At 28.4% G+C, this 25,017-nt stretch overlaps 1 protein-coding gene across 2 annotated transcripts in view; it reads right to left on the minus strand.

Annotated features, from left to right (window-relative positions):
* Tmtc2 (Transmembrane O-mannosyltransferase targeting cadherins 2) overlaps nt 1-25,017 on the minus strand; it is a 350,759-nt gene that overhangs the window by 18,763 nt on the left and 306,979 nt on the right. For both annotated transcript variants that reach the window (XM_087159730.1, XM_087159729.1), the window contains exons 4-7: nt 11,668-12,229; nt 7,712-8,633; nt 2,296-2,410; nt 1,291-1,376 (exon numbers count right to left, since the gene is read on the minus strand). In XM_087159730.1, the coding sequence (XP_087015856.1) occupies nt 1,291-1,376; nt 2,296-2,410; nt 7,712-8,633; nt 11,668-12,229 (1,685 nt within the window). The remainder of the gene's footprint in view (nt 1-1,290; nt 1,377-2,295; nt 2,411-7,711; nt 8,634-11,667; nt 12,230-25,017) is intronic.

A 25,017-nucleotide genomic window follows, 5' to 3' on the forward strand; every position in this document is an offset into this window, starting at 1 on the left:
CCAGCGTTCAAATTTCGGTGTTTTATGAGGCATAAAAAGTATTGCTTCAAGGATCGTAAAAAGACAACCTATTCTGTAGGCAAAAACACATTTTGTGATACTCCTTATCTGTTTTCTTTTTTAGAAATAGCCTATTTCGAGAACACTTTTAAAATAAATAGTTTTCAAAAACAAAGACTGTTATATAGCATCCTACTGTAATTATAAAAGATATTTAATGAAAAGTTCGTAAATAGATACAGAAATATATTTCAAGTATCATGTTTATAAATAACACATTGATTTTCATAGATTACTTGTTGAAATGTCTATTTGTATTGTTTTGTAAAACATTTATAAAAATTTAAAAAGCAGTCATTCTGAATTCATGAAATTTTCTTCGTTTTTGTCGAAACCGTTCGAAACCGAAAGAAATGATCCTAGAGAATAATTCTTCTCATTGAGAAAATTACGATTTTCACTTGTTTGAGAATGTTAATTTCGTCAAAATAACTAAGCTTAATGATACATATCGATCAAGAAATACAAAGTAAAATAAAAGAAATATTAGTGAATGAGTTTACCACGGATTGAATACGAGCACCGTAAGCATTTTTAAAACAAGATTAAAAAAAGGTTTAATAACTTCCCGAGAGTACAGAGATGAGACACGAGTGAGAAAGTAGTTTCGTCAAGGATTTAAGATTTCATGTTTCGTCAAAATTCATGTGATTTTGTTTCCAAATAATGATTAAAAAAAAGAAACAAAATAAAGCTAAAGGATTGCTAAACTATTTAAAATATGGATTTTTATTTCTGAAATAAGAAAAATATGATCTTAGAAATGTGTTTAACATTAATGTGGATCCTCAAGTTTCAGTTTAAGCAGTTTTCTTTCTGAAATATATGACAAGTCACCTTTCTGTCAGATTATTTGGTCTCAACTAAAAAAACTATTTCATAAATTATGAAAATTGTATTAAAAAGTAAATTTTTGATATAATATACTATATAAAAAAACTATTAAAAAAGCTAATATAAAAATACTTTTTTATAATACTGGGAAGAACTTAGACCTAATTAATTAGGTTTAAAATAAATCATGTAGATAAAACAAAAGCAAAACATATAACATAAATAGAGAGAGTTTTAAATTGAAATTTAAAATGAAATTTTCTCGGTTCATGCAATATATTTATTTTATCCAAAAAGGAGACTACGTGATAAGATGAATTGTTTTGCTAATATATATATACATATAATCAAGTATTAAATTCCTTTGTGTTACAAAGTATAACAGCGGTTGCATACTTGCAAGTCTGGGACGGAATTGTATTGCTAATTTATAGCTGATTAAGGCCTCTTCATATCTCCCTTGTTCTTGCTGAAGTATTCCTCTGTAAAAGAAAAGAACATGCTGATTAGAGTGTTAGTTTTCTCATTTCAACAATCATGAAATTACAAATATCACAACAGAATCTATAAAAATAATAGATTTTCAAAAACAATTGATGCTTTTTTTCTACATGAAAAAAACATGCATCATTTAGTCAATAAGTCCAACGTTTCTATTGTTTTAGCGTTGCATTTAATTTAATCTCAACTGCTACTATTATATTATTTCTAAAGAGAATGCTATTAATAATTAGTTAAATTTAAGTAAGTAGAAAAATATAGCTTCGTTTTTTGCATTCTTTATTGTGTTGTTTTGTAATCAGATAAATCTCTTTTTCCCCAGAAAAAGCTAAAGTATTGTTTAGTTTTATTTCAATAACAAAATGTATTATTTTAATAACAAATAGTACGATTGTAGAGTGCAAAATTAACCTTTTTATGCGAAAACAATATAGTTTCATAAATGTATTGTTACGTATTATTTAGAATTAAAAAATTAATTTAATTGTAATTATAAGCTCTAATGTTATCATATTAATTATTTTCCATTGAATTATTCTGTTTCAAATTTTGATAACAAATTATAAAACAATAAAAGTTGGATGCGTTAATTGAAATCAAAGTGATTTCGTAAGTAGACTGTTATAAAAATTTTAATTTACACTGAACTCATAAATTAATTGAAATTTTAAGTTTTATCATTATCAATGAAATTAACTATAATAAATTGCATAAGAATGATAAAAGCTCGATATATTTTGAAATTTTAGTAAAATTATCTATAGTGACTCGTCTTTCTTTCATATTAAGTCAGATATTTATTTGTGTTTAATGAAAATATTAAAATTTATTACAATGTAGTTAAAGACATATACAGTCTTGGCTTGTAGTAGGCATTTGAAGAAGAAGATATATACTCACAAGTTGTAATGAACATCAGCCATATTAGATCGATAGGATAGAGCTTTCTTGTAAGCCCATTCGGCTTCAGATTTCTTTCCCTGAGCGCTCAGAATGTTCGCTAAATTCCCATACGCTAAAACAGAAACAGGAAAATTTATTAAAATCACTAAAAACATTTAATAAAAGCTTTGTTATTTAAAATTATTTAGCAATCACTTTTCTGTATAAAAAGTTTAATTCTTTTCAGTCTTCAAATAATCACACTTTAAAAATGCTAAGTAATCGATAATTTTTTTGTTATAATTCAATCGAACATTCTTGTTTATAAGAGTTTTTAATATAATGTTGAGGTGAATATTTATGTTATTTTACATGACTTTTTTGTCCTTGCAAACTTACTTCTTTTTATTTTACATTCAATTTAAAAGCAATATTTAAAGATCAACATTCTCAGTAAACTCACACAGACTCAATAGATGGTGTACATCAACTAACTATTTCGCGCAGAATTTATTGTTAGAATTCAATTTTATGAAAGTTTAATAATTTCTTTTTGTTATTTTTTTTTTAAGATTTAGAGATAAAAAAAAAATACCATAAAAGAATGTTTAGACACATTCCTTTATGATATTATAAAAAAAATACCAAAAAGGAATGCTTAACATGAAAATTAAACTCAATTTTTAATTAAAAAATACTATTAGTAGAACATGCTCAAACATTTTTCCATTTTTCCCATATCTCGTATTTGTAAAAAAATTTATATAAAAATTTCCATTTTTTTGTATGTGCTTTCTTGTAAATTGTCGACAATATTTTTACTTGCATTTGTCAACTAAATCGCCTCATATAGAAAAATAAATCGATATAGCAAAGCAAAATGTTTGATCAAAAAAAAAAAAAACTTTTTCATACTTCTTCAAACTAAATCCTTATTTATTTGGATATAGAAAGATATTTAAATTATGTTAGCATTCTCTAAGCATGATTTAGCAAATATATTTTTTTCGATAATTAACTTCATAAATAAAACTTTAAAATCTGAAATTTTATTTATCAAGTACAGATTCTTAATAAAGAAAATAAACTTCAAATTTATTTCTTTAATATAAATCTTAAGTTTAAAACCTTCTTTTGTAAACTAAAAGTAATATCAAAAAACAAAAATACAAGTATTTAAATCTGTTGAGATTTAGTTCCAAAACAAAAAATACTAATAGCAAATTTTGGATTCGTCACTATTCTTTTTATTTTAAAATGTGAATCCTCACCATCTAAAATCTATTTAAATTGGTTGTCTATAAGTCAGAAACAGGTATATTTTCTTCTAGGCTCATTAGACTAGAATTTCGACGAGCACGTGAAATTGAAATAGTGAAGATAAAGCATTTTATGTTTCTCAATAATTATTTTTATTGTGAAAGTTTCCTATTTTAATGAAGCCGATGGCAACTATACATAAGAAATAAAAAGTTACGAGTGTCTGAAATGTTTTCTATTCGCAAAAAGATTGAAAATCTAAAAAGGCACTCCATAATATTCTAGTTATTTTCAAGAGTTTTTCTATTACTTCCAAGGCAAAATAAAATCATAGTTTCAAATTTATACGCAGTTGACAAAATACGCATTTTCGATATTCGGAACGGAGGTCTTATGGGAGACGAGAGTTCTTTGATTTAAATAAAAATTTGCTTTTCTTTATATTAAACTACAAAAATGTTGAATTATTTCTTTGAAAAGTCTGTATCGTTTACTGATTGTATTCAACACAATTTTCTTTGTGTTAAAAATTCGAAGACTAAACTCTTACATTTCTTAAAGTTTTACGAAACTATAAAATTTTTTGAAAAATATATCTTTTAATAAACAATAATAATTTTTTTTTTATCTTTAAATCGAAATTCCCACTAAGAAGGCTATTTTGTAATTTCTTTTTATTTTCAAATAATATTGGCACAGTTAGATTATATATTTATGACAATGATCAATTCATTGAGTACTTTGCCCTTATAGGATATATGTAGACACTGTCTAACCATTTGAACGCATACCGCAATCATTTGTTAACGCTTTTCTATGGAATGACCTGAAACATCTTGAAAATAAACTGATTGAATCTGGTTCGCTTATAACGAAAATCTCATAAACATATCGTAATATAGCTCATAAACCAACTGAATAGTGTATAATGCACCAATAATTTTCCTTTACTTACTTAAGTTTAATTTTAAAAAAACATATAACTCGTTAATCTTGCATTACCCATAATTCTCATAAGAGGAATAGCTTCTACACTATAGCTACTTTCTAACTCCTTAATCAAGTCAGGATTCATCAAAATTACTTTATATTAATATTCGACATAATATTAACCTACATATTGATCAATCGAAGTACGCAATTTAAATACATATTCCTTAAAATACTAAGATATAAACTTTAAATTTCCAAACACATAAGAAATTATAAACTTTTGTGTATAGTCATCGTATGTAAGTATAGACATTAAAAGCTCTTAACTAATGCAATCACATTAAGACGTTTGATTTAATAGTTCCCTTGTCTTTTGGGTTGAGTTCCCATTAACAAAGCTAAAAATATAAGTATATTTTTATTTTATGAATTGTAGCTATAAATCTGCTAATTTAATTTTATAGAAATGGTCATACAATAAAGAGTTCCAAAAATAATAAATGCTTTTACTGAATTTGATATGTATTATAGATAAATACTTACAGATGGAGATAGATACATAAATATTAAGTATAGTTTTTTTTTCTTTTTCTCTTAAATTATAAACTTTATCCCGCTTCTCTTCTAAGGGAAACTTCCATAAAGAATTCCAAGAAAAAAAAAATCCCTCACCTTAAAAAATGAAAAGTTAATTAAATCCCTTATGACAAAAAATTACGTAAGCGAATGTAAAAAAAATAATCTTTTGGGTAAAAAATTAAAAAAATTTTTGTAAAAGAAATAAATGAAAAAAGAAATAAATAACATGGAAACCACAGCAAGCCATTAAAAGAGTGTACAAAAAAGTGCTCCCCGTTTTTCTCTTTTATCTTTTAAGGAAACGTGCACTCTAAAATCATAACATCTAAGAAATTTCTTCTTCACTCTGGAAGAAATATTCCCTAATAAGTACATTAGGGACTTTTTTTCCCCTTTCAACATTACAATAAAAACAACTTAGTGAACGTTTAAAATTAATGAAGGAGTGTTTTTATTTTCATTCGAGGGAGTTTTTAAGCTTAAGAAAAAATAATATTTAATTTTTACCTTAAGTAGAGTGTGAAATTACCAGCAATGGTGATTATAAATTATTATTTGTAAACAACCTCTTTACACAACCAACATCAAGCAAAATTGCTACATTAAGTAAAGAAGAAATGAAATGAAATTCGTGAAATATCTCAATTTTTTCTTCTTTTTCTTAATATTAAAGGGATAGAGCTCTAAGTTGGACAACTTATCAAACTTATTTTAATATCCCGCGATTATATTTAATGAACTTAGTTACTTGTTTATAGAAACATGATCCAAGGTTATTTTTTTATATACGCCAGTGTTTTTTAAAAAAAATATTGTCTTTCAGTTTCATGTACTACTGATCTAAGGCACTATAAGAAAAATTAGTTTTCATTATCATATATAGTATCAAGTTTTCCTAATCGATGTATAAATTATTTTTGGTGTAAATTAATTTTTTATCAGTAAATATATATATTGAAATGTTACAGTCAAAATACATTTTCTAGCATTTTTCAAACTGATATATGCTTTAGAAAACTTTCTAACGTAACTCATCAAAAAGAATGAATAAATAAATAAACAAATGAAATAAGTAAAACAATATGCAAGGATAAAAAGATTTACAAGTGGCTGCTTACTTCAAGGATTCGCTTTGTAATTTCAATTTTAAACTTGTATTTTTAAACGAAATGAACTTTTATGGGATGAAAATTACTTTACAACAATCGGAACATTTTCATAATATTTATAATCGAAAATATATAAATACAATACATTGTCTAAAATATATATTTATCTTACTTTTTTTCTCTTTTTGTGTGTTTAATGTAATATTCCAGAAACTAAATGTTATAATCTTGTTCTCTTGTGGACCTCTACTGGGAGGCTTAGGACCTTCTGTATTCATAGATCATCGCTTCAACTTCTTTTTTGTACTCTGTGTTTTTTTTCTCTCTCTACGCATGATCACTGTATAGTTAGTTCTACGTATGGTTTGTGTTTATTGCTGTAATTGTCATTTAATTTTGCCGTTAGAAATAATGAAAAAACTAAATGCTAGCAAATTATGGTTCATAGTTAGGTGGGATAAGTTAGTCATTCCTTGAATGTTAGAACTTTTAATTTTCAATAATCATTGGATTTGATGACAGTTTATGTCATTACTCTATCTTGTAATAATTCTGAACAAAGTTAGCAGTATTTTGTTTCTTATCTATTATGGTTTGTTAGATTGTTGCCTCTTCCGGGTACTTAAAATTATTAAATTAGGCAAAATGCATTTTTAAACGTTCAACTCTTTAAAATAAATCTTAACTGTACTTAAGTATCATTCAACACCAAAAAAAGGAGAAGAAAATGCAACGTATTGCAAACAAAATTTGCCACAATTAAAAAAAAATTTCCATTAATTTTTCTTCTTAGTATGCAATTTTTCTTTCAATTTTATATATCGCTGAGTTTTAATTACGTAGTTTTACAGAAACACGTTTCAAAAACGTAACTATAGACTATAAAATATAGTTTCCAATAGCTTTAAAAATACTAATTCGGTAACGTAGCCGTTACATGCCATCCGCGTTGATTCGGGCATAACAGAAAAAATATTTATTTAAGAATGTGTTATAAACTATATTCTGATTAAAAGTTATAAAAGCTAGTAAACATCTCTGGTGTTATTTTTCAGAAAATTGAAAAAACAGAATCGTCTATAGCTTAATTTATAACAATACCTAATTTTCAATTTATGAGGAAAAATTAGCTTTCCAAACGGCCTTCCCAAACGTAACAGTTGAATTTATTGAATGATTTTTAGTATCGAGGTTAAAATTTTCCCTAGCACCCGCTTTCCAAATCTAAGAACTTAAATACTAATTGTTCTGAAGTTATCAGAGAGACGCATACACAAATTCTTCCTTTTATTGTTATAGATAATGGAGCGTTTGTCCTGTTAATTGTGTGGAGTAAAAAAACCTCCTTCAGTAGTAATGTATTTGCAATGTTTATAAAAATTTTCGTAAGTCAAAATGTTGAAATGCGGGGCATCTCTACGATTATTCACTCGATATAACGAATGCTTAAAACTGAATAATTAGTCAATTTAAATTTTGTCTCAAACGTCTGGTACAGATCTAATTTTGATAATTATCATTTCTGTATCAAATATACATTCACAATGACTTACCTTTAGGGGGATTAATAGGAATTCCTGATCTATATAAATTTTCTTCACTCCACCAGTCTCTATTTCGACGCACTGTTCTCACAGACATAACAAGTAATAGGACTAAAATAATGCCTAAAACTATTCTTTTCTTTAAAAGTCTATCTTGCCTCCTGTACAGTCTGTCAAGTCCAACTGCGACGAGAAGGCAAAAACCCATACTCGGTATATACAGTACTCTTTCGGCCACAACAAAGCCAACATAGAAGAACAAGTTCGTGGCCGGCACGAAAGGAAAGGCCAGAAGACTCACGGCCAATATCACAGCATTCCAGTGGTTGTGCACAGCACTAATATAATTGCAGTCCGTCTTATAGGCTGCTGAGTTAAAGTTTGATGGACATCCATTGGCCACTCCATTACTGTAAGACGACCTGTGATGCCCATTCGTGCAAGAATTATTGTTATTGTTGTTGATCACACAACTATAGTTCTTGCTCCTGCCGTATTGCTTGCCTAGCTGGAGCTTGTTCGTCCACGTGTAGTACGAGGAGCAATTGCAAGAGCTGTGACTGCCGCACAAGGCACAGGACTTTGGTGAAGACAAGGTGCGTGAGATGTGCACGACAAAGTGGAGGACAGTCAGATAGAAACAGGCACTGAAGATGTTCCTTGGGTCTGCGGGGTGAGTCAGCAAGGGTATAGACTCCATGGACCAATCAAAACTGAGCCATCTCGGACACATTAATAACCAGAAGTTGAATGCGGGAAGGTAGAGGAATGTGAGGACTCTGGTGAGCAGGGAATTATTGTCTGAAGCTGGATTGTCCGCTGGAGCAAAATCTGGCGCTTTACTACCCATTAGGTGAACGCGCAGAACAAGCAATGTGGTTGCTGTACCTCCAAGATACATCAGTCCTTCTCGCAGGAAGCTGTATTTTTTCTGAAAACAAAGTATACAATATTGATAAGTATAACCATGTTTTAGTAATCAACTCTAATCACAAATCAGATCAACAACTTTAATCAGAAATTATGTCGTTACATAGCTTGCATATGAGTCAAAATGAAAAATAAATATAAATGCAAAATAAATAATAACGCATAATAAATATAAATATAATTACAATCAATGACTTTAAATGAAATTTCACGAATGTGTGCTGTGTGGTTTATTCAATACTACATATAGATTTTCGTTAATGCCAGTCTTGTCTGGTCAATACCATAAAATTGATATTGAGTTTTAATTATTTCCATTGGGGTACTTACTACTAATCACCTGATTCTGTCTAATCACGTGGTTGAGCATGGCTAGTTCACATTACAGCTTTAAGGCTTGAGCTTATTAAGCACACTGGATTAATTATCGGATCATATTTAACCTGCAAGCGACGTCGCGCATTTGTGTCGAAACTGACTTACGCGTGACATCCCCAATTATCAGCCACTTTTCTAATTAAAAAAACATATCTAGAGAAAAATGGTTGAAATAATTTTTCTAGCTGCAAAAAAAACTGAACATTTCACGAAAAAATTCCACGAAACAATTTCACGAAAAGTGCATTTTTGGCGCAAAATATGTGAACAAATACTTGATTTAAAATATTTTACCCTGATAAAAATAATCTTGCTATCTCTTGCATAACTTAACCCTAACTTAAAATTAGTTGTTCAAAAGTTGATCAAAAAAATTTTATCGTGAAAAGATTAAACTAGTTGCCGGGAAACAAGGTACAGGATTTATATTTCATGTATTCTAATATTAACACTGTATGATTAAAATATATTTAATCTTTTACAATTCCGTATAAAACGCGTAAAAAAATTTATAACGATTACTTTATGTAAACACTTTAATAACAAGCTAAATTAATAGCATTTTTCAATTTCAAGAACTCCAATTTAATGTTATAAGTAAATTAAAGAATAGAAAAAAAAAATTTTTTTTTTGAAATATGTCTTAATTCTTAAATCTCAACGCCATTTGAAAATCTTTAAGAGTTTAAAAACTTTTTAAAAATATAATACTTTTGCTTGTTTTTTATTTTAAACTACACCCAATATAGCACAACAAATATTTGGAGCCAAATATTTCTACAGCAAATTTAATCCATAAAAAAGGGAGCCGCGTTATTAAATTGCAAAGTAATCTTATTTTACGGACTTTAATTAAAAAATTTCTTTATTAATAGATTGAAGAAGAACGGAAACAATTAACTTTATTTCTAAATTAAAAAAAAAAAAAGAATTGTTGGCGTTTTTACCACATAATTTCTCTGCCAGATAATGTGACACTTGATATTCTCTCTTTAAACCCCTCTCTAGAAAATATCACCCATACATTGAGACGTAATTGAGGTAAGGGCGTTTAATGAGGTGAGCTCCACCCGCGCCCCGAAAGGTGGGCATGCTACAAAAGGGCGAGGTAAAAAGGAACAAAGCTACAGATCACATTAATAACCTCCCCGCCATCGGAGAACGGCGATCCAATTTCCGGACTAAAAAGGCCATTAAAGATTCTTAATTTAATGGGAAATTAGGAAACTTCGATAAATGATTGCTATGTCTGTTTGACATATTGTTTTAACTGTCGTCATTGTCTAGGCCATGTCTTACATAATAGGAAATCATCTGTTCGATGTCATGCTTACGCTTTATTGGTACTTAAAATAAGAGCTTCAGTTTTCCAGCAATTGACAATTCAAATGCCTTTAATTTGTTGGCTCAATATTTATAACATTTATTCTTAAATTAAGCAATTCCAATAGTTGTAGAGCAAGGATATAACGAGTTCCTCTACTTAATTGTTACATTGATAAAACTAGGTGGATTCTCCTTTTGAGATGCATAAAAATTTTAAAACTCTCAATTAGGCTAGTAATTTAACTTCGATGCATGTCTCTCTAAAACACGTGATCTTATAAATAAATGAAATCCTGTTTCGCGCATTCCTTTCGAGCTACAAATCTGAGCGATTTTGTAGGTTTAAATAACTACTAAAAATGATTTGCAATCATGATTATAATACTTTGTTGAACAGGATGAGAAGTTCAATTTACTTAAGAGCCTGTTTTGACATTTTCAAACTAACACTGTAAAGTAAGTTGCCAACCTAACTAATACAAAGTGTCTAATCATTTCCGTGAGGCAAAAATTTAAACCCAATGGAATAAACATTGTTTAAAAAAAGATTAAAATACAATTTTTTTTTAATAAAAATACTATGTAACTAAGAATAAATTTTGATAAATTATTTTGATATTAGAAAACTATATATTTATATAGTATAAGAAGAAATAAATAAAATAATTCACATTGATTTCCCAAACTATTATCATTTCCACACTGTAAAAATCGGTGAAAAGGGGTGACATCATCCATAAAACTTATTTTACCGTAAAATTCCTTTTCATACAGTATATTTTACAAAAATAATTATTTAACTGCAGTCCTTCAGTGATTTTACAATTAATATTACTGCAAAAATTACGGCATATTAGATTTTTTGCTCCGCAAGTTTTACGGAAAAAATAGATTTTACGGTAAAAAGTTCCGGCATCCTGAGTGCCGATACATTTTACCGTTATTTTATCTGGAACTATTTACAGTGTAAAATATTATTAAACTTTTAATTTAAATAGAAAAATTTTACCATTTAATTTAAAAAGGTAAACTTTTTTTTAATGCATTTTACTTGGGATACTCCTCTACATATATCAATGAATGAACTAAACCATTAATCAATAATAGAATAAGACATAACAAATCTAAGCAAATTAAAATCAATAAAGCAAACTTTACATTTATTTTTCTCTCTATGTATAAAATATGATAAAACCCCGGAAATGGTTTTGGCTTCCCAAATGCAGGTATTTTTTAAATTGAAGAGGTAATATTACGGACATAACAATAACCATTTGGAAACATTTCGAATGAAGATCTATAATAATTAATTGTGCAAAAGACAACCTTACCTGACTCAAAACGAGCAGAATATCTTTTGGGTGCAGCCTGTGTATAATGAGCATATCATATACAGCGCATAGGATCAAAACAGTAACGCCATGCTCTTTTGTGAGCATAGACGCAGCTGATAACAAAAGACACAAATACAAATACTGTTTTTTGTCTCTATATTTACAATATCTCATGTAAGACAGTAGAGCTAACAGAAAGAAAAAGGCAGCTCCGACATCAGCACGTCCCACTACTCCGGCCACAGCTTCCGTGTGGATGGGATGCACGGCAAAAAGCAGTCCTGCCGTCAGTGTGGGCAATATACTTCTGCAGAATATGATGGAGGCAAAATGCGTGAAGAGGCCACACACCATGGTGTGCAGCAGCACGTTGAAAAAGTGGTAGCTCCATGGATCCATACCTCCCAAGGCATAATTTAGCCTGAAGGAGAGAACACACAGCGGTCGGTATGACTTGTGAGATCCACTATGGGTAAGTGGTGTACCCCAGAAATCGTTGTAGAACAGCTGGCTGACTGGAGTGCTTGGCAAGAGATCTTGGTTCGTCTTGATGGCACGGCTGTAATAAAAAAAAAGATATTTCAGAAATAGCAAAATATTTACATATTATGCGTGCTAAAAGCTGGTACTATCTTCTTTTGCGCAATTTCATTAACTGATTGTGGATGTGGCTAAATCACATCGCCTTTGAATTATCCAACTGTTCAACAAACTTTTTAGACGTACCTTGTATTTATTAATCTTATTTAATAATTATCACATCTTAAATCTGAGCTACTAAAATTCATAAAATATTGTTTTATTCGATAGATTCGATAGATTTCATAAAATATTGTTTTAATTCTATCAATTACATAGTGTTGAATCTATACCTTTTGTTTTGCGAAGTATATTTGTTTTACAACGCATTTGCAATTACAACTACATGATATTAATGCTTATATATTTTTTTTCGTTCAATAATATTTTCAACTAAGAGAACACAACTTTGTACAGTATTTTTATTTTAATTCAAACTTTTTAAATGAAAGGAACAAAAGTTTTGTTAAAAAGAATAATTTTCTAAATATATTTCTTTAATTAAATGAACCCCAGAACACAATAGTCCATATATCTTTCGTCATTCTAATTCATATATTCTAAAATTATAATTAGTAATTAGAAAAAAGGACTCTGAAGTAGTGGGTAATTTTCAAAGGTGTATAATTAGATGCATTATCTGAAATCCATCAATATTTAAGAAAAAATTCTCTCTGAAAGAAATCATTCTTGTGGCGTTTTTATAAGAGAATTGTTATTTTTTACTTGCTTATTTATTTATTTTTGCAACAAGATGTTTCCCCGCTAATTCAAAACAGTACTATTTTATATTGATGTGTGTTGAATAAATGAAAAAAAAAAACTTTTTCTATTTTCTTGCACAATGCAATTTCTTAAAGGGGTCGTATACTGAATCGCCCATAGCCCAAACCATTCTTAACGAACATGATGCACGCGTCGCATCTTTGTGATGGTTTCTAATATCAATGTGTTCCGCAATCAAAGGGTTGCGGAAACATCACTGGAAACAAAAGCAGAATATTCTTTTGTTTGAATTATATACATTCAAAATCAATATATATATACTTAAAGTTAAAAAATGTTTTGTTTGAAATGTTTCATGCAAATCCGATATAATTACAATATGAGTGAATTAATTCCTTTTTGGCCTCTCAGAAGTTTGAATAATTTTCCCAAATTAATTTCAAAGGAACGATTTTTGAAAACAAAATAACTCAATTAGTAAAATCAATGAAAAGACTCCCTAAATGAACTTGCAAGCAAATGCTACCTTGTAGCAAACTTCCTCCATTTTCAATTTCAGAATTCACAACCTCTCATGTTCAAAAATAACACTCAGCAATAAACGACACTCATAGTGGAGCCAAACGTGAATCAATCCCCAATTATACAATTCCTTTCCCAATAGCTCAAGTATTTCTGCAATAATTAAAAATTTTTCTCCGACAATACAAAGAAACCTCTTTAGAAATTCTTTTCTATGCCATCTTTTCAACGAGCCTAAACATCCGAAACTCTCATTAAAATATTTTCCCAGATAACCAATCCCGTGTCGTCTCCGCAACCTTTTACTTCACCGTACCATAGGAATATTGAAGATACTCTGATTTCAATGGCTTGCACAAAAATGACTTTTCGCGGACGAGCACAAGCCTTTAATTAAACGAGCACTTATGGTGGGAGCGTAGATTATTAAATCTCCTTTGGCTGATAAATATCTACAGAGAAAAGAGTTTTGCGAGTTGAATTAATTTAATAATATACCCGCAGCTGGAAAATGATTCACCATAAAGAAACGGAAAGCTTCGCTAATTAGGTGAACCGTCTGACGCTTTAAACTGTTTTACAGAGTTTGCTTCAGTAGTAGTTCTTATTTTCAAATAGAAACAATGACAGATTCAGTTTAAGTTTTTGAAACAAATGTAAAATATCAAACAAAATTGATTAAACGAACTTAAAATTTTTATTTTGATGAAAAAATGTTGAAAATGTGACGAGACTAATATTTATCACACAATTTTGCGATGGTGAAATCATCTCTTTATGGCAGAACTGAATATAAAGGTCCCATTAGAAAATAAATGTAAGTTTCATGACATTATAATAAATTTCATATAATTTGTGAGGGCATGTAAGAACTTGGTTTTACAAATTGTACTTAATAAAAAAAAATTGCTTAAGACTGAATTGAATAGAAAATAAATCAAATTGTTACATTTTAATGTAAGTTCGAGAGTTACGACAGAATTATATTTTTTTTTATTGTGCCATGAAAAAAACTACTCATAAGAATAAACAATAATTTCTGCTCATAAGAATAGACAATAATTATTCTATTTCATTCATTAGAAACGCGTCGTTTTAAAATTTAAGTTGTGTTTTTTTAAATATTTTGCACGAACAGGTAAATGTTTTTTTTTACTAATTACTTCCCTTTAAAAGAGTAAAGAACAGTTTTTTTTAACAGCTTTAAAGCATGAAGATAACTATAAATTTCTAACAAAGTAAATCCATAGTACAAACTTTATCGGAAATGTAATATACCTATAATATTTTGAGCGCTTTCAGATTGCGAAGAAAAAAAACCTTTCATAAAGTTTCAATCCATTATAATTTATTCCCAAAAATGTAAAATTGCTTAAATTTTTTGCATTCATTAATAAAACTGTGAATTTATTTCATTCCTTTCATTAAACCCATTCATTTGCGATACTGAAATATTTCGAGTTCGTTTCAAAGGATATGACATAGCTAATCTATTTGTCAGAAAAAAATGAATTCATTAAAGAGCACAATAAATTTATTAATTAAAAAATTAATTTTAAACTCAGTTACGTTTAGCAAAATCTAACACCTTCTTTATAACCTCTTTGTAAAATCTATTACTTTTACAACGTAATTCCGAAGCTATTCACTCTACCTCCGGGATTTAAGTATGGCACAGTAAAATGCGCCAACAATTTGGATGAGAATTAGATCCCATTGTCATCGTGAAAGCAGACAATCCTATTTCAATGCTATGCATAAAAATGAATATGAGTTTGGATGTTATATTTAAGAGAAATATTATTTAATTTGTATGCTATATTTATCCAGTCAAGTTTGCCCACATTCGAAAACATAAAAATAAATTGGAAAGAATGACTAATTCAAGTGAATGAAAATATTTAATTATTCAAATGCATGTGATTTATTAAAGATCAAACAAATGATCCTTGAGTTTCGATTAAATAAATTCATTGATAACTTTTTTTAAATTAAGATGTTAAAGAAATAAAGCTTATTTATTTACTCCTTATAATATAGAATAATTTCTGATGAATAATGTAATACGTAGTATACATTATTCATCAGAATATATTCATCAGAATATCATTTAATACGTAGTATTAAATGATATTTCATAAGTGCGTGGATTATTTACATTCAACCATAAACTATAAACACCATGCCCGTAAATTTAGACTTGAATAAAGACTTATTTTTTATTATAGTGATTTACATTTCCTCGATAATAAATTATTTGAAATTCAGTCATGACTTTCACAGTCACATAATTGTTCTTATTGATAAGTTTGTTTTCTTCAAACATACTTACTTGTGATGATAATGTGTTACCATTTTTCTGTAAGAAATTACTTCCCATTTACTCATATCATAGTTCTTTAGTCATTAAGATTGTTAATTTTTATCAGTAGGATATTCACTTTTGATGATAATATTTTGCTAATAAGAAATTTTCTATTAAATCTATTAAAAATTTTTATAGATTCTCTTATAACTATCACAATCGTTATAACTATTTCAATAAATTTAAATAAATTAACCCTTGACGATAATGTTTAGTTATTTTTCTTTTTACAAAAATTTCAGATTTGCTCATAACAATGATAGTCTTGATTATTAATTTTTAGTCACATAAATAAGTTTATTTTCTAAGAAAGTGCTTTGAAATTTTTTTACAGACATTGATTTTAAATCATTTATATCTCTTGTAAAAATAGATAGACCATTCAACAATTTTAAGTTTATTAAAAATACTTCTTTAATGATAATATTTTTGCAGCTACATAAAAGAGTATTAAATTAGAATAAATCGTTTTATTTTAATGTCTTTCTCTCAATTCATGTTAGGAATAAGAATTCTATTCTCATGTAAAAAGTATCATTTAAAGAAAACATTTGTTCGAAAAAATATTTGAATAGAAATGATTGCAATATCAATAATCATAGACTAGAATAGTGCTTTTATATGTATGCTTGGTTACTATTCAATTCCCTTTCAAGAACAACTTGGAAGTAATCCAAATATAAAGTATAAGCGATCAAAAGACGTTTTATGTTCAGGAGTCATAGCAAATATTTATCTCTCCAAATATTTTCTTTATTTGTCATTTAAAGGCTTGGTATTGAGCCAACTCTTTATATTTTTAGTGTTTGATGTTTATTAATAACAAACTTTGAAGCATAGACATTTCTGACATTTTCTTGACACAATTGTACTTTCCAAGAATACTTTCAGTTTCTATTCTATAAGAAATGCTACACATATTTAAGATTTTATGTCAAAAATCAAGTACAATTTAAATTTCGCTTAGAAAACCATTGAAAAAAAAATTGAAGCAAATAACGTTAAATTAAAAGTTTTACGAATTTTTACACTTCCTTAATAAAGATTGATTTTGAATATTTTCAAAGAAAGAGCTAATGTTTAAAGGCTTATAAAATAATATTTGTTTTTTTACCTTTTCTTTCCTAGAGCATTTAGCTGAAGTGGACTAAAAAATTATTCAAATATTTTAAATATCTTTTAAAAATCTTCAAAAAACAATTGTGACTGCATGACGTGAGGGGTCGTTAAAATATTTACACAAATAAAAATAAGCATTCATAACTAGCAATAGGAACAGAAATCAAATATTTATTATTAAATTATTTGAAACATTTAATAACTACTTATAGTTATAATCCTGAAAAAATGTTATCTTAATTAGATTTAATTGAATCTAATTTTATTTGAAAAATTTAGATGAATCTAATTTACAGTTTGAAATAATTTATAAATAATTAAAACGCTGTTTTCAATTCCAGATTAAACTGAAAGTATTAATGTAGTTTTAGAATTTAGAATGATTCCAAGATTAATTCGAAATACTTGTCGTTTAAGAACTCCCATGTAGTTACTGAATGATGCTGTAGGCTTGCAACTATTTTTTTATTGGTTTATTTAAATATTTTACATTCAAACTTTAAACATCTATTACGATTTTAACGATTGCATCCAAACTTTTGACCAAGCTTTGAAAAAGAAGGAGTAAAAACATCGAAAAAAGGAACAATATCACTGTTGCCGCTTCAGTCGAAACAAATATGTAGAACAGTCATATTAAAATGCATGTTTACCTTCAGTTAAAATCGAAGCTGGGAAAATGTCTCGATTTTGTGTTATTTATTTATAAATTTTATAAAACCAAAATATAGTGACAACCGAACATGAAAAACAAGATACCTTGTAAGAGTATAAACTAAGTACCATGTGTTCTTTCTGAATGCATTAAATGCCAATTCTTTACATTTAAATGTGCTGAAAATTTTAAAAACAAATATATTATATCTGAAACATTTGCAGTTTAACGTTCCATAATGAATGAGAAAAGTTTTTATTTGATTCTAAAAACGTAAAAAAAAATAAAATGCTTTTCCTTGAACATTTATAAAGTTTCTAGTTAACATTTTCTTGGTGTCTGGCAAATATTAAAGATATTTTTCAAATGGTTATGTGTTCTCTGAATTAGAAAATATCGTGCTTCCCATTACTTATCAGAATCCAACTTATTCTGTAGGAGAGATAAGGGCTATTAGATCGGGGTTAATATCTTTTCGTTTAACAAAGTCTGGATCACAATTAATTAAAAAATAGACAACATAACATAACACTCCTTCAAATGCTATATTCTTACATGCATTATTACTTCAGCTATAAATAGTGATCTCATTACATATTTTATCCATAAATATTATTCAATCCAACAATGCAAGCTGTCAAAAAATAAAACTCTGTAAAAAGGAATACATAGTAAAATATTTTAATTATTTTATAAATGAAGAGTTTTACATTAAAGATACGATTATTTATGAGGAAGGCTAATTTAAACTTCAATTTAACCTCCCACGGAAAGTTTCCAATTAAGCTTATAAGTTCATATTATATCATATAAATAATTATCTTTTCAATTAAATTTTTTTAGCGAATTAATGAATATTACTTATTTTTTCATAAAAAAGTGATTCTCATTAAGCAATGGAGAACGAAATCATGAATTTTTTAAATAATTACCGTAGCCATTTTATCGTCAGAATGCTTATTTGATATTAGTAATATGAATAATGCATGAAATGTTTGCTTTCTCAAAAAGTAAAAGGAAAAAGAAAGAAGAAAAAAAGAGAGAATGAAATAAGTATAATATAGTGTATTGAATTTTTTTTTAGATGGATAAAAAACGAGACTATGTTTGTCTTAAATAAATAAATACAATAAAGTCTTCCCTTTCTTCGTGCTTTACAACAATCTACAAAGAAAGCTCAGAGGCTATGTCTAAGCTATTTCAAACAATTTCTTTGTTAAATAGCTTATATTATTTGCTTTATCGAGCTGGGAGTAATAAATGGCACTAACTCAATAAATGTTATGTAAAGATTGAAGCAGAGAAATCTACCTTTCCAATCTTAAATGCATGCTCATGTTTGCTCAAACCGTTAAAACGACGATTTTCCGCCATTAGCATTTAGACTACTCTCCTCCACTCGAACACGTTTCATGCATCTGCGCCATCTATTGAGTCGTAGGAAAAAGAAAAAGAAGATAATGGCTCGGAAGAGAAAGAAATAGCACCGCATCCAACAAATGTACGGAGATAACGGCTGAATATTATTTACATTAACTTGCAAATCTAAGCGCAAAAAGAAAACGAGTCTGTAAAAAAAAGGGGGCTATTTTGAATTTATTTACAGTTCTGCATGCGTACGGCAGGAATTTAAATTTCTTCTCTGTCTCTTAATCTCAAAAATAATCCAACAAAAATGGGTAATAACCCAGAAATGTGACATTTGTAAGTTTCAAAATGATTTACAGATAAGAGAGGAATAAATTTTGCATACAAAATAAAAATAAATTTTCTTCAGTAAATGTGGAAGAAATATTTTAAAAGAAATATAACGGATAAATGCTAGTATCTTTTGCGTTAAATCAAATGTATAAATCTGCAAAAGATTACAAAAATAAATATAAAAGTTTTTTCCAATATTTTTTAAACATGAAATTTTCTTAAAGCAAAAATGAAATAAACTTATGCGGAAAAATATATTGTTAGTGCAATATATATATAAAAAAATCGCTATATCGAGTTTTCAAAATTATTTAATCAATTCAATTCGAAATTCCTTTTATATTTTAAGCACAATCATCTTCTGATTGATTAAGTGATTCGCTTGTTATTGGCTACTATGATATGCTTGATTCAGAAATTCCATCCAAATTACTTCCCGAATGTGGACTGTTTGTTTTTTAAATTTTATGCTACTAGGGGGAATTCAAATGGAGAACATTTAATCTGTCATAGAACTCAGTCATAGATATGAATTTCAAGAATTAAACTCATAATAGCGCTAATTGAAACAGATTTTAGAAAAATTTGGGTAAATGTAACTTTATAATCTAAGATTTGTTAACATTACAGGTATTTCCGTATACATTAAATAGGATATTTATGTATTATATTCAGAATCGTCTCAAATAATAAAATTGTTTAAATATTGATAATTATCTCAAATTTTAAATTTTTATAAATATTTTGAAAATTTGCTAGGAAGCAATTTAAGTAAGCCTTCTTCGTCTATAGGTCTGCAGCCCTTTGCGGCTTGTTTCACAATTATATTCTCTACAGCCCTCTGCTTTGACTTCTACTCCTATTCCACTTAGAAATCTGCATTGCTTCAAAGTCGTCCACCTTTTCCTTTGGCGGTCTCTAGGTTCTCATAGGTGTCCAGTTGATGATCTTTTTCAAGACGTAATTATTGTCTCTCTCTCGTCTCTATGTGTCGAAGCCATGAGAGTCGCTGGGATTTCATAAAGCGGACAATATTTTTTCCTTTTATGATATTCTCGATTTCTAGGTTCGACCTAATTCGCCTTTATCATTAATAGGTCCTATTATTCTCTTCAGGACCTTTCGTTCAAATACCAGCAAGTTATATTCCTCTTTTTTGGTCATTGTCCAGGTCTTACTTCCATATGTCACAATTATTCGAATAATAGTTTTATAAAGTCGCATTTTTAAAGATTTCGAAAAGCAATTTATTTTTCAAAAAGTAACTGTATAAAAAGTATGACCGGTTTCCTTCAAGAATTTTTGCATGTATTTTTTTTTTTTTTTTGCTACTTCCTGAATTGGTGATGATGGAGCCAAGGTAGGTGAAACTATGCTCTCTTTCAAAATGAAAATGATAATTATACTAAAATAAGTAATTAAACTAAATACACGCGACTATTTTAATGTAAATTCACTTAATTTTAAGGACATTTTAACGAAAGAGTTTCAATTCTTAGAACCATTTGTTTTATTAAGTAAGAAAAAATTTAAAAAAAACGAATATTAATAACTAAAAACATGAAGCGGTCATATTTATGCACAGAGCATTCTTCTTAATTTTTCAAAGTAAGTCCACTGTAAAATGAAACACAAATCATTTTAATTTTTAGGTAGTTTTTTTCTTCCAGCCCCATGGCTCGAAAAGCAAAACACGGAAAAAATATGTTTATGAAAAAGAAAATCTTTTACTTAACTGCTCTTAATGGAATAACAGAAGCTAAATACCCGAAAGTTTTGTAAAACTTTTCAGAAATTAAAAGGGGGGAACACTTTGCCTCTTATGCTAATATTTAATAATAAATCTTTCTCAAGTGTTTTTTTTTTTTTTAATCTTCTTTTTTTGCTTCCCTACCCAACCATCTACAGAGGAAGAGAAAAAAATCTGAAAACCTTTTTTTCCCCTTACTTTTGAGCCCTCTTTTGGTTTTTCCACTCTTGCAAAATTCCAAGCACGTTACACACGAATGGTTGCTTAATGAGAGTAGCACGCGGAAGAATAAAATTTCCCCACTGACGTTGGCAACAGTGGTATATCGTGCCCCTGGTGGGGTTGCCGGTAATTAAGCCCACGGAAGAATGATAATAGAGCCATGGTTCAATAGCAGCGCATCCTTTTTAGTATTCAGGCGATTCACAGTCACCAACACATTTTGAAGTGGCAACATTTGCTTAAAAGGAATTTTTAATCAATGAATTCTTTGCTCAAAAGTCAAATAAAATAAGAAAATATTTAAAATTCTTTTTCAAAGTAGCTTCTGAGGTTATAAGTTAATCGCTAGAATTTGATAGGTAAATTAAGCACCTTAGGTGAGAAAAGCTACCGAATATCTCTAATTAAGAGATATTTATTTGGATAGAATATTGATTAGTAGAAGTGCAATCTTTGCTTTAAATTTGTTTTTAATGAGATTGATGGTATAGTTGAACTATGCCATTTGAAATAAATATTGTAAATAATCTGTGGTATACATTTATATTGACAGGAGTTTTAATGGATCGCTAAGCCTTTTTATAGAAACATTTAATTTTGCTTGGATGCATACTTAACATTCTTTTCTATTTTTTTCCCCATACGATTATAAACTGTAAGCATAACTTAAGCGATCGATTGAGTTGTATAGATAAAAAAAAACTTTTTCCTTCAAGAAAAATGTTTGGTGATTCGTTGAAGCCTTTTAAAAGCTGTGACGGACTAGCAACTTGAAATAGGTACATCAATTAAATTACTACATTAGAATAACTAAATTTGGTATAAATTTAAAAATAAACTTCATTAAATTAACATTTAAAAATTAAAAGTATGGAAATATTTTCGCGTGTCGCATTTATTGGGTAAAACAAGAACTGGTTGTTGTTTTACTGTGAGAGATTCTCTCACTCAAAAATTTTCTTTCTTAGGTTATTTGTACAGAAAATTCCATGGGTCTTATAGATGGGTTTACAGATAATTTCATGGTCCCGAGGTCTTATTTTGCAAACAGAATTCTTCATAATTATGTTACAATTCCAAAAACTTTTCTCAAGAATTTGAAGGTAAACTGACTTCTTTTTCGATTGTTAAATCAAATAATTGGTTTTAGTCAAATGTTTAACTGACGAATCAGGAAAAATATCCAAATGAAAGCCGAATTAAGAGCGTCTAACTTATGCTAAATAAGGGAACAAAAAGTGAAACGAATAAATTTTGAAATATTATCAAACAAATTTCTTCATCATCAAAACATCATCTGAAATTAACAGAAAATATGAGCACTGCAGTTTCATGCAAATTTCATGATATGGTGGCAATTTCAAAGAAGAAAAAAACATATGTCTGCATTTGTTGCTAACCCAATATTTTACTGCCATATTTTATTGAAATAATAAATTAAACATTTTTTTGACATAATAATATTCAGAAAGTAGCAGAAATCCTTAAAAATAAATATTGGGAAACTTTTTTGCAAAACATTAAAATTAGAGCTCGGAGTTTATTTCTAGAATTCTTTTATTTCTAGAAGAATATAGAATTCTATCATTTTCATTAATTAAATGTAAAGAATTTTTTTAGAAAATACAAATCACTGATTGCAATTCTTCAATATTTCAACAAAAGTATTATGCTAGAGATAGTACAAAAAAATTTTTAATATAAAATTAATAATTTTTAATAAGAATTTTTCATGAGCCAAACTTTTTGCAAGCCGAATCTTGGAGAAAGAGGCGAAAATTTGAGGTATTTTATTAATTATTTAATATTTGCAATTTGATTATTTATTTAATACTTTAAACACAAATAAATTATTTTATACTTGAAGAATAATACACCCAAACAAATTATGAAATAAATATTTAAATTTTTTTACCGATGCCCATCCGATTTATATTCGTCATTCAGGTGTTAGTACGACAGGTTTACTCGTTACTCTTTCAGATATATCATATTAGGTGGACCAGCGTTGTTTCCACAGTAAGGACAGATAGGGCAAAGAAGGAAAGAACATCCATGCCGTGTCCGGAATTCGAACCCAAAACCTTTCTGAGGTGAGGTCAGCTCACTGAATACTACACAATCCGATCAGCTAGTTAGCTTAAAATATATCACTTTAAGAAAGCTTCCATAACCCAGAAAAAACATTCCATGCTTTCATATCCAAGGAATTTTCTGATGGATACGAAAACTTTGAAGAAATTTACATTTCCTTTTTTTTAAGACCTGATTCAGAATATTTTCCCATACTGTAGGAACGCTTTCAAAGAGAATTCAAAGAAAAAAAAGAGAGAAAATAATTTTTCCACATACTTTTTTAAAAGCAAACTTTTTTTATAAGCAGAAATAAGCAGAGAAATATATCAAAAATTATCATTCCCTAAAGTAAAAATTTTTAAAAAAAACATAGAATGAAATAAAATCTGAAAATTGGAACTAATTGCAAAAGAAACTTAAATTTTCTATAAATAATTCACAAACTTCCAGTGAATATGAACTTTTTCCGGAAAGAGAGATTGATGACGGAAACTACTTTTATCTATTTTAGTTGTAAAATAATTCATATAAATTGAAAAATTTCAAGAATAGTTGTATATAGTTTAGAATGAAAAATATATCTTAGATAGATTTTATTGAAAAGAATGACAGTATTGTGTGCTTTTGGGAAAAATATCTATTTCGAGATTATGGGTATTCAATATTTTTTTCAATATTCTGCAGAAATAATCTGGAGTCGAAATTTATTTATCAGAAAGAAACGACCTTGTACTGAATATATTATCACGATAAAATAATGATTTTATTTTTACGATAACGATTTCTAAGAATCGGGAAAGGGAAGAAACATCATGATTAAAAACAAATTTTTTACCAATCTTTCTTCGCAACCAAGTTCAAATATTTACAATATTACATTTAATAATTTACAATATTACAAATATTACATTCAAATACGACCGCCGCGACTCTTAAGCACATAGCTTGAACTGGGAACCTCACGTTTCTTTTCTATCAGTTCAATTCATGAATGAATAATCTTAAAAAGTCCACATTGAATGTGCTTCCTGGCTTAGGCATGTTTTTTCTTGATTATGTTGGGGGAATACCACAGAACTAAGAGAAATCGAATGTGTTTACGAAATAAAACTATTTTGAGATTGTAAGTCGATTTTGAATCAATATTTTAATCCTGAGTAAAAATTTTATTGATCAAAAGAAACGGCCTTGGACTGCATATACCATCCGATAAAATTATGATTTTATTTTTACGATAACAATTTCTAAAAATTGGGCAAGGGAAAAAAAACCTATAATGATCGGAAACAAAATTATTGCTGGAGTCTCTTTCTTCGTAACCTAGTTCAAATATTTACAACATTCAAATTCAACCGCGACTCGTATCACATAGCCTGAAATGGGCAGACAGACCTCACGTTTCTTTTCTATCAATTCAATTCATGAATAAATAATCTTAAAAAAGTCCGCCTCGAATGTGTTTCCTAGCTTGGGTATGTTTTTTTTTCTCCTGATGACGTTGAGGGAATATCGCAGAGAAACGGAGGGAAAAGTTCTTGGCATTGTGCCGAAATGTTTCTTTTTCCTGTCAGCTCAGGGATTTTGGGAAGAGGTGGGACAAGGAAGCATTTCCCTAATGGATCACGTGACCTC

This window comes from Parasteatoda tepidariorum, chromosome 3 (genome assembly GCF_982258835.1).
Source record: "Parasteatoda tepidariorum strain Cologne lab strain chromosome 3, Ptep-v5.0, whole genome shotgun sequence".
Lineage (NCBI taxonomy): Eukaryota > Metazoa > Arthropoda > Arachnida > Araneae > Theridiidae > Parasteatoda > Parasteatoda tepidariorum.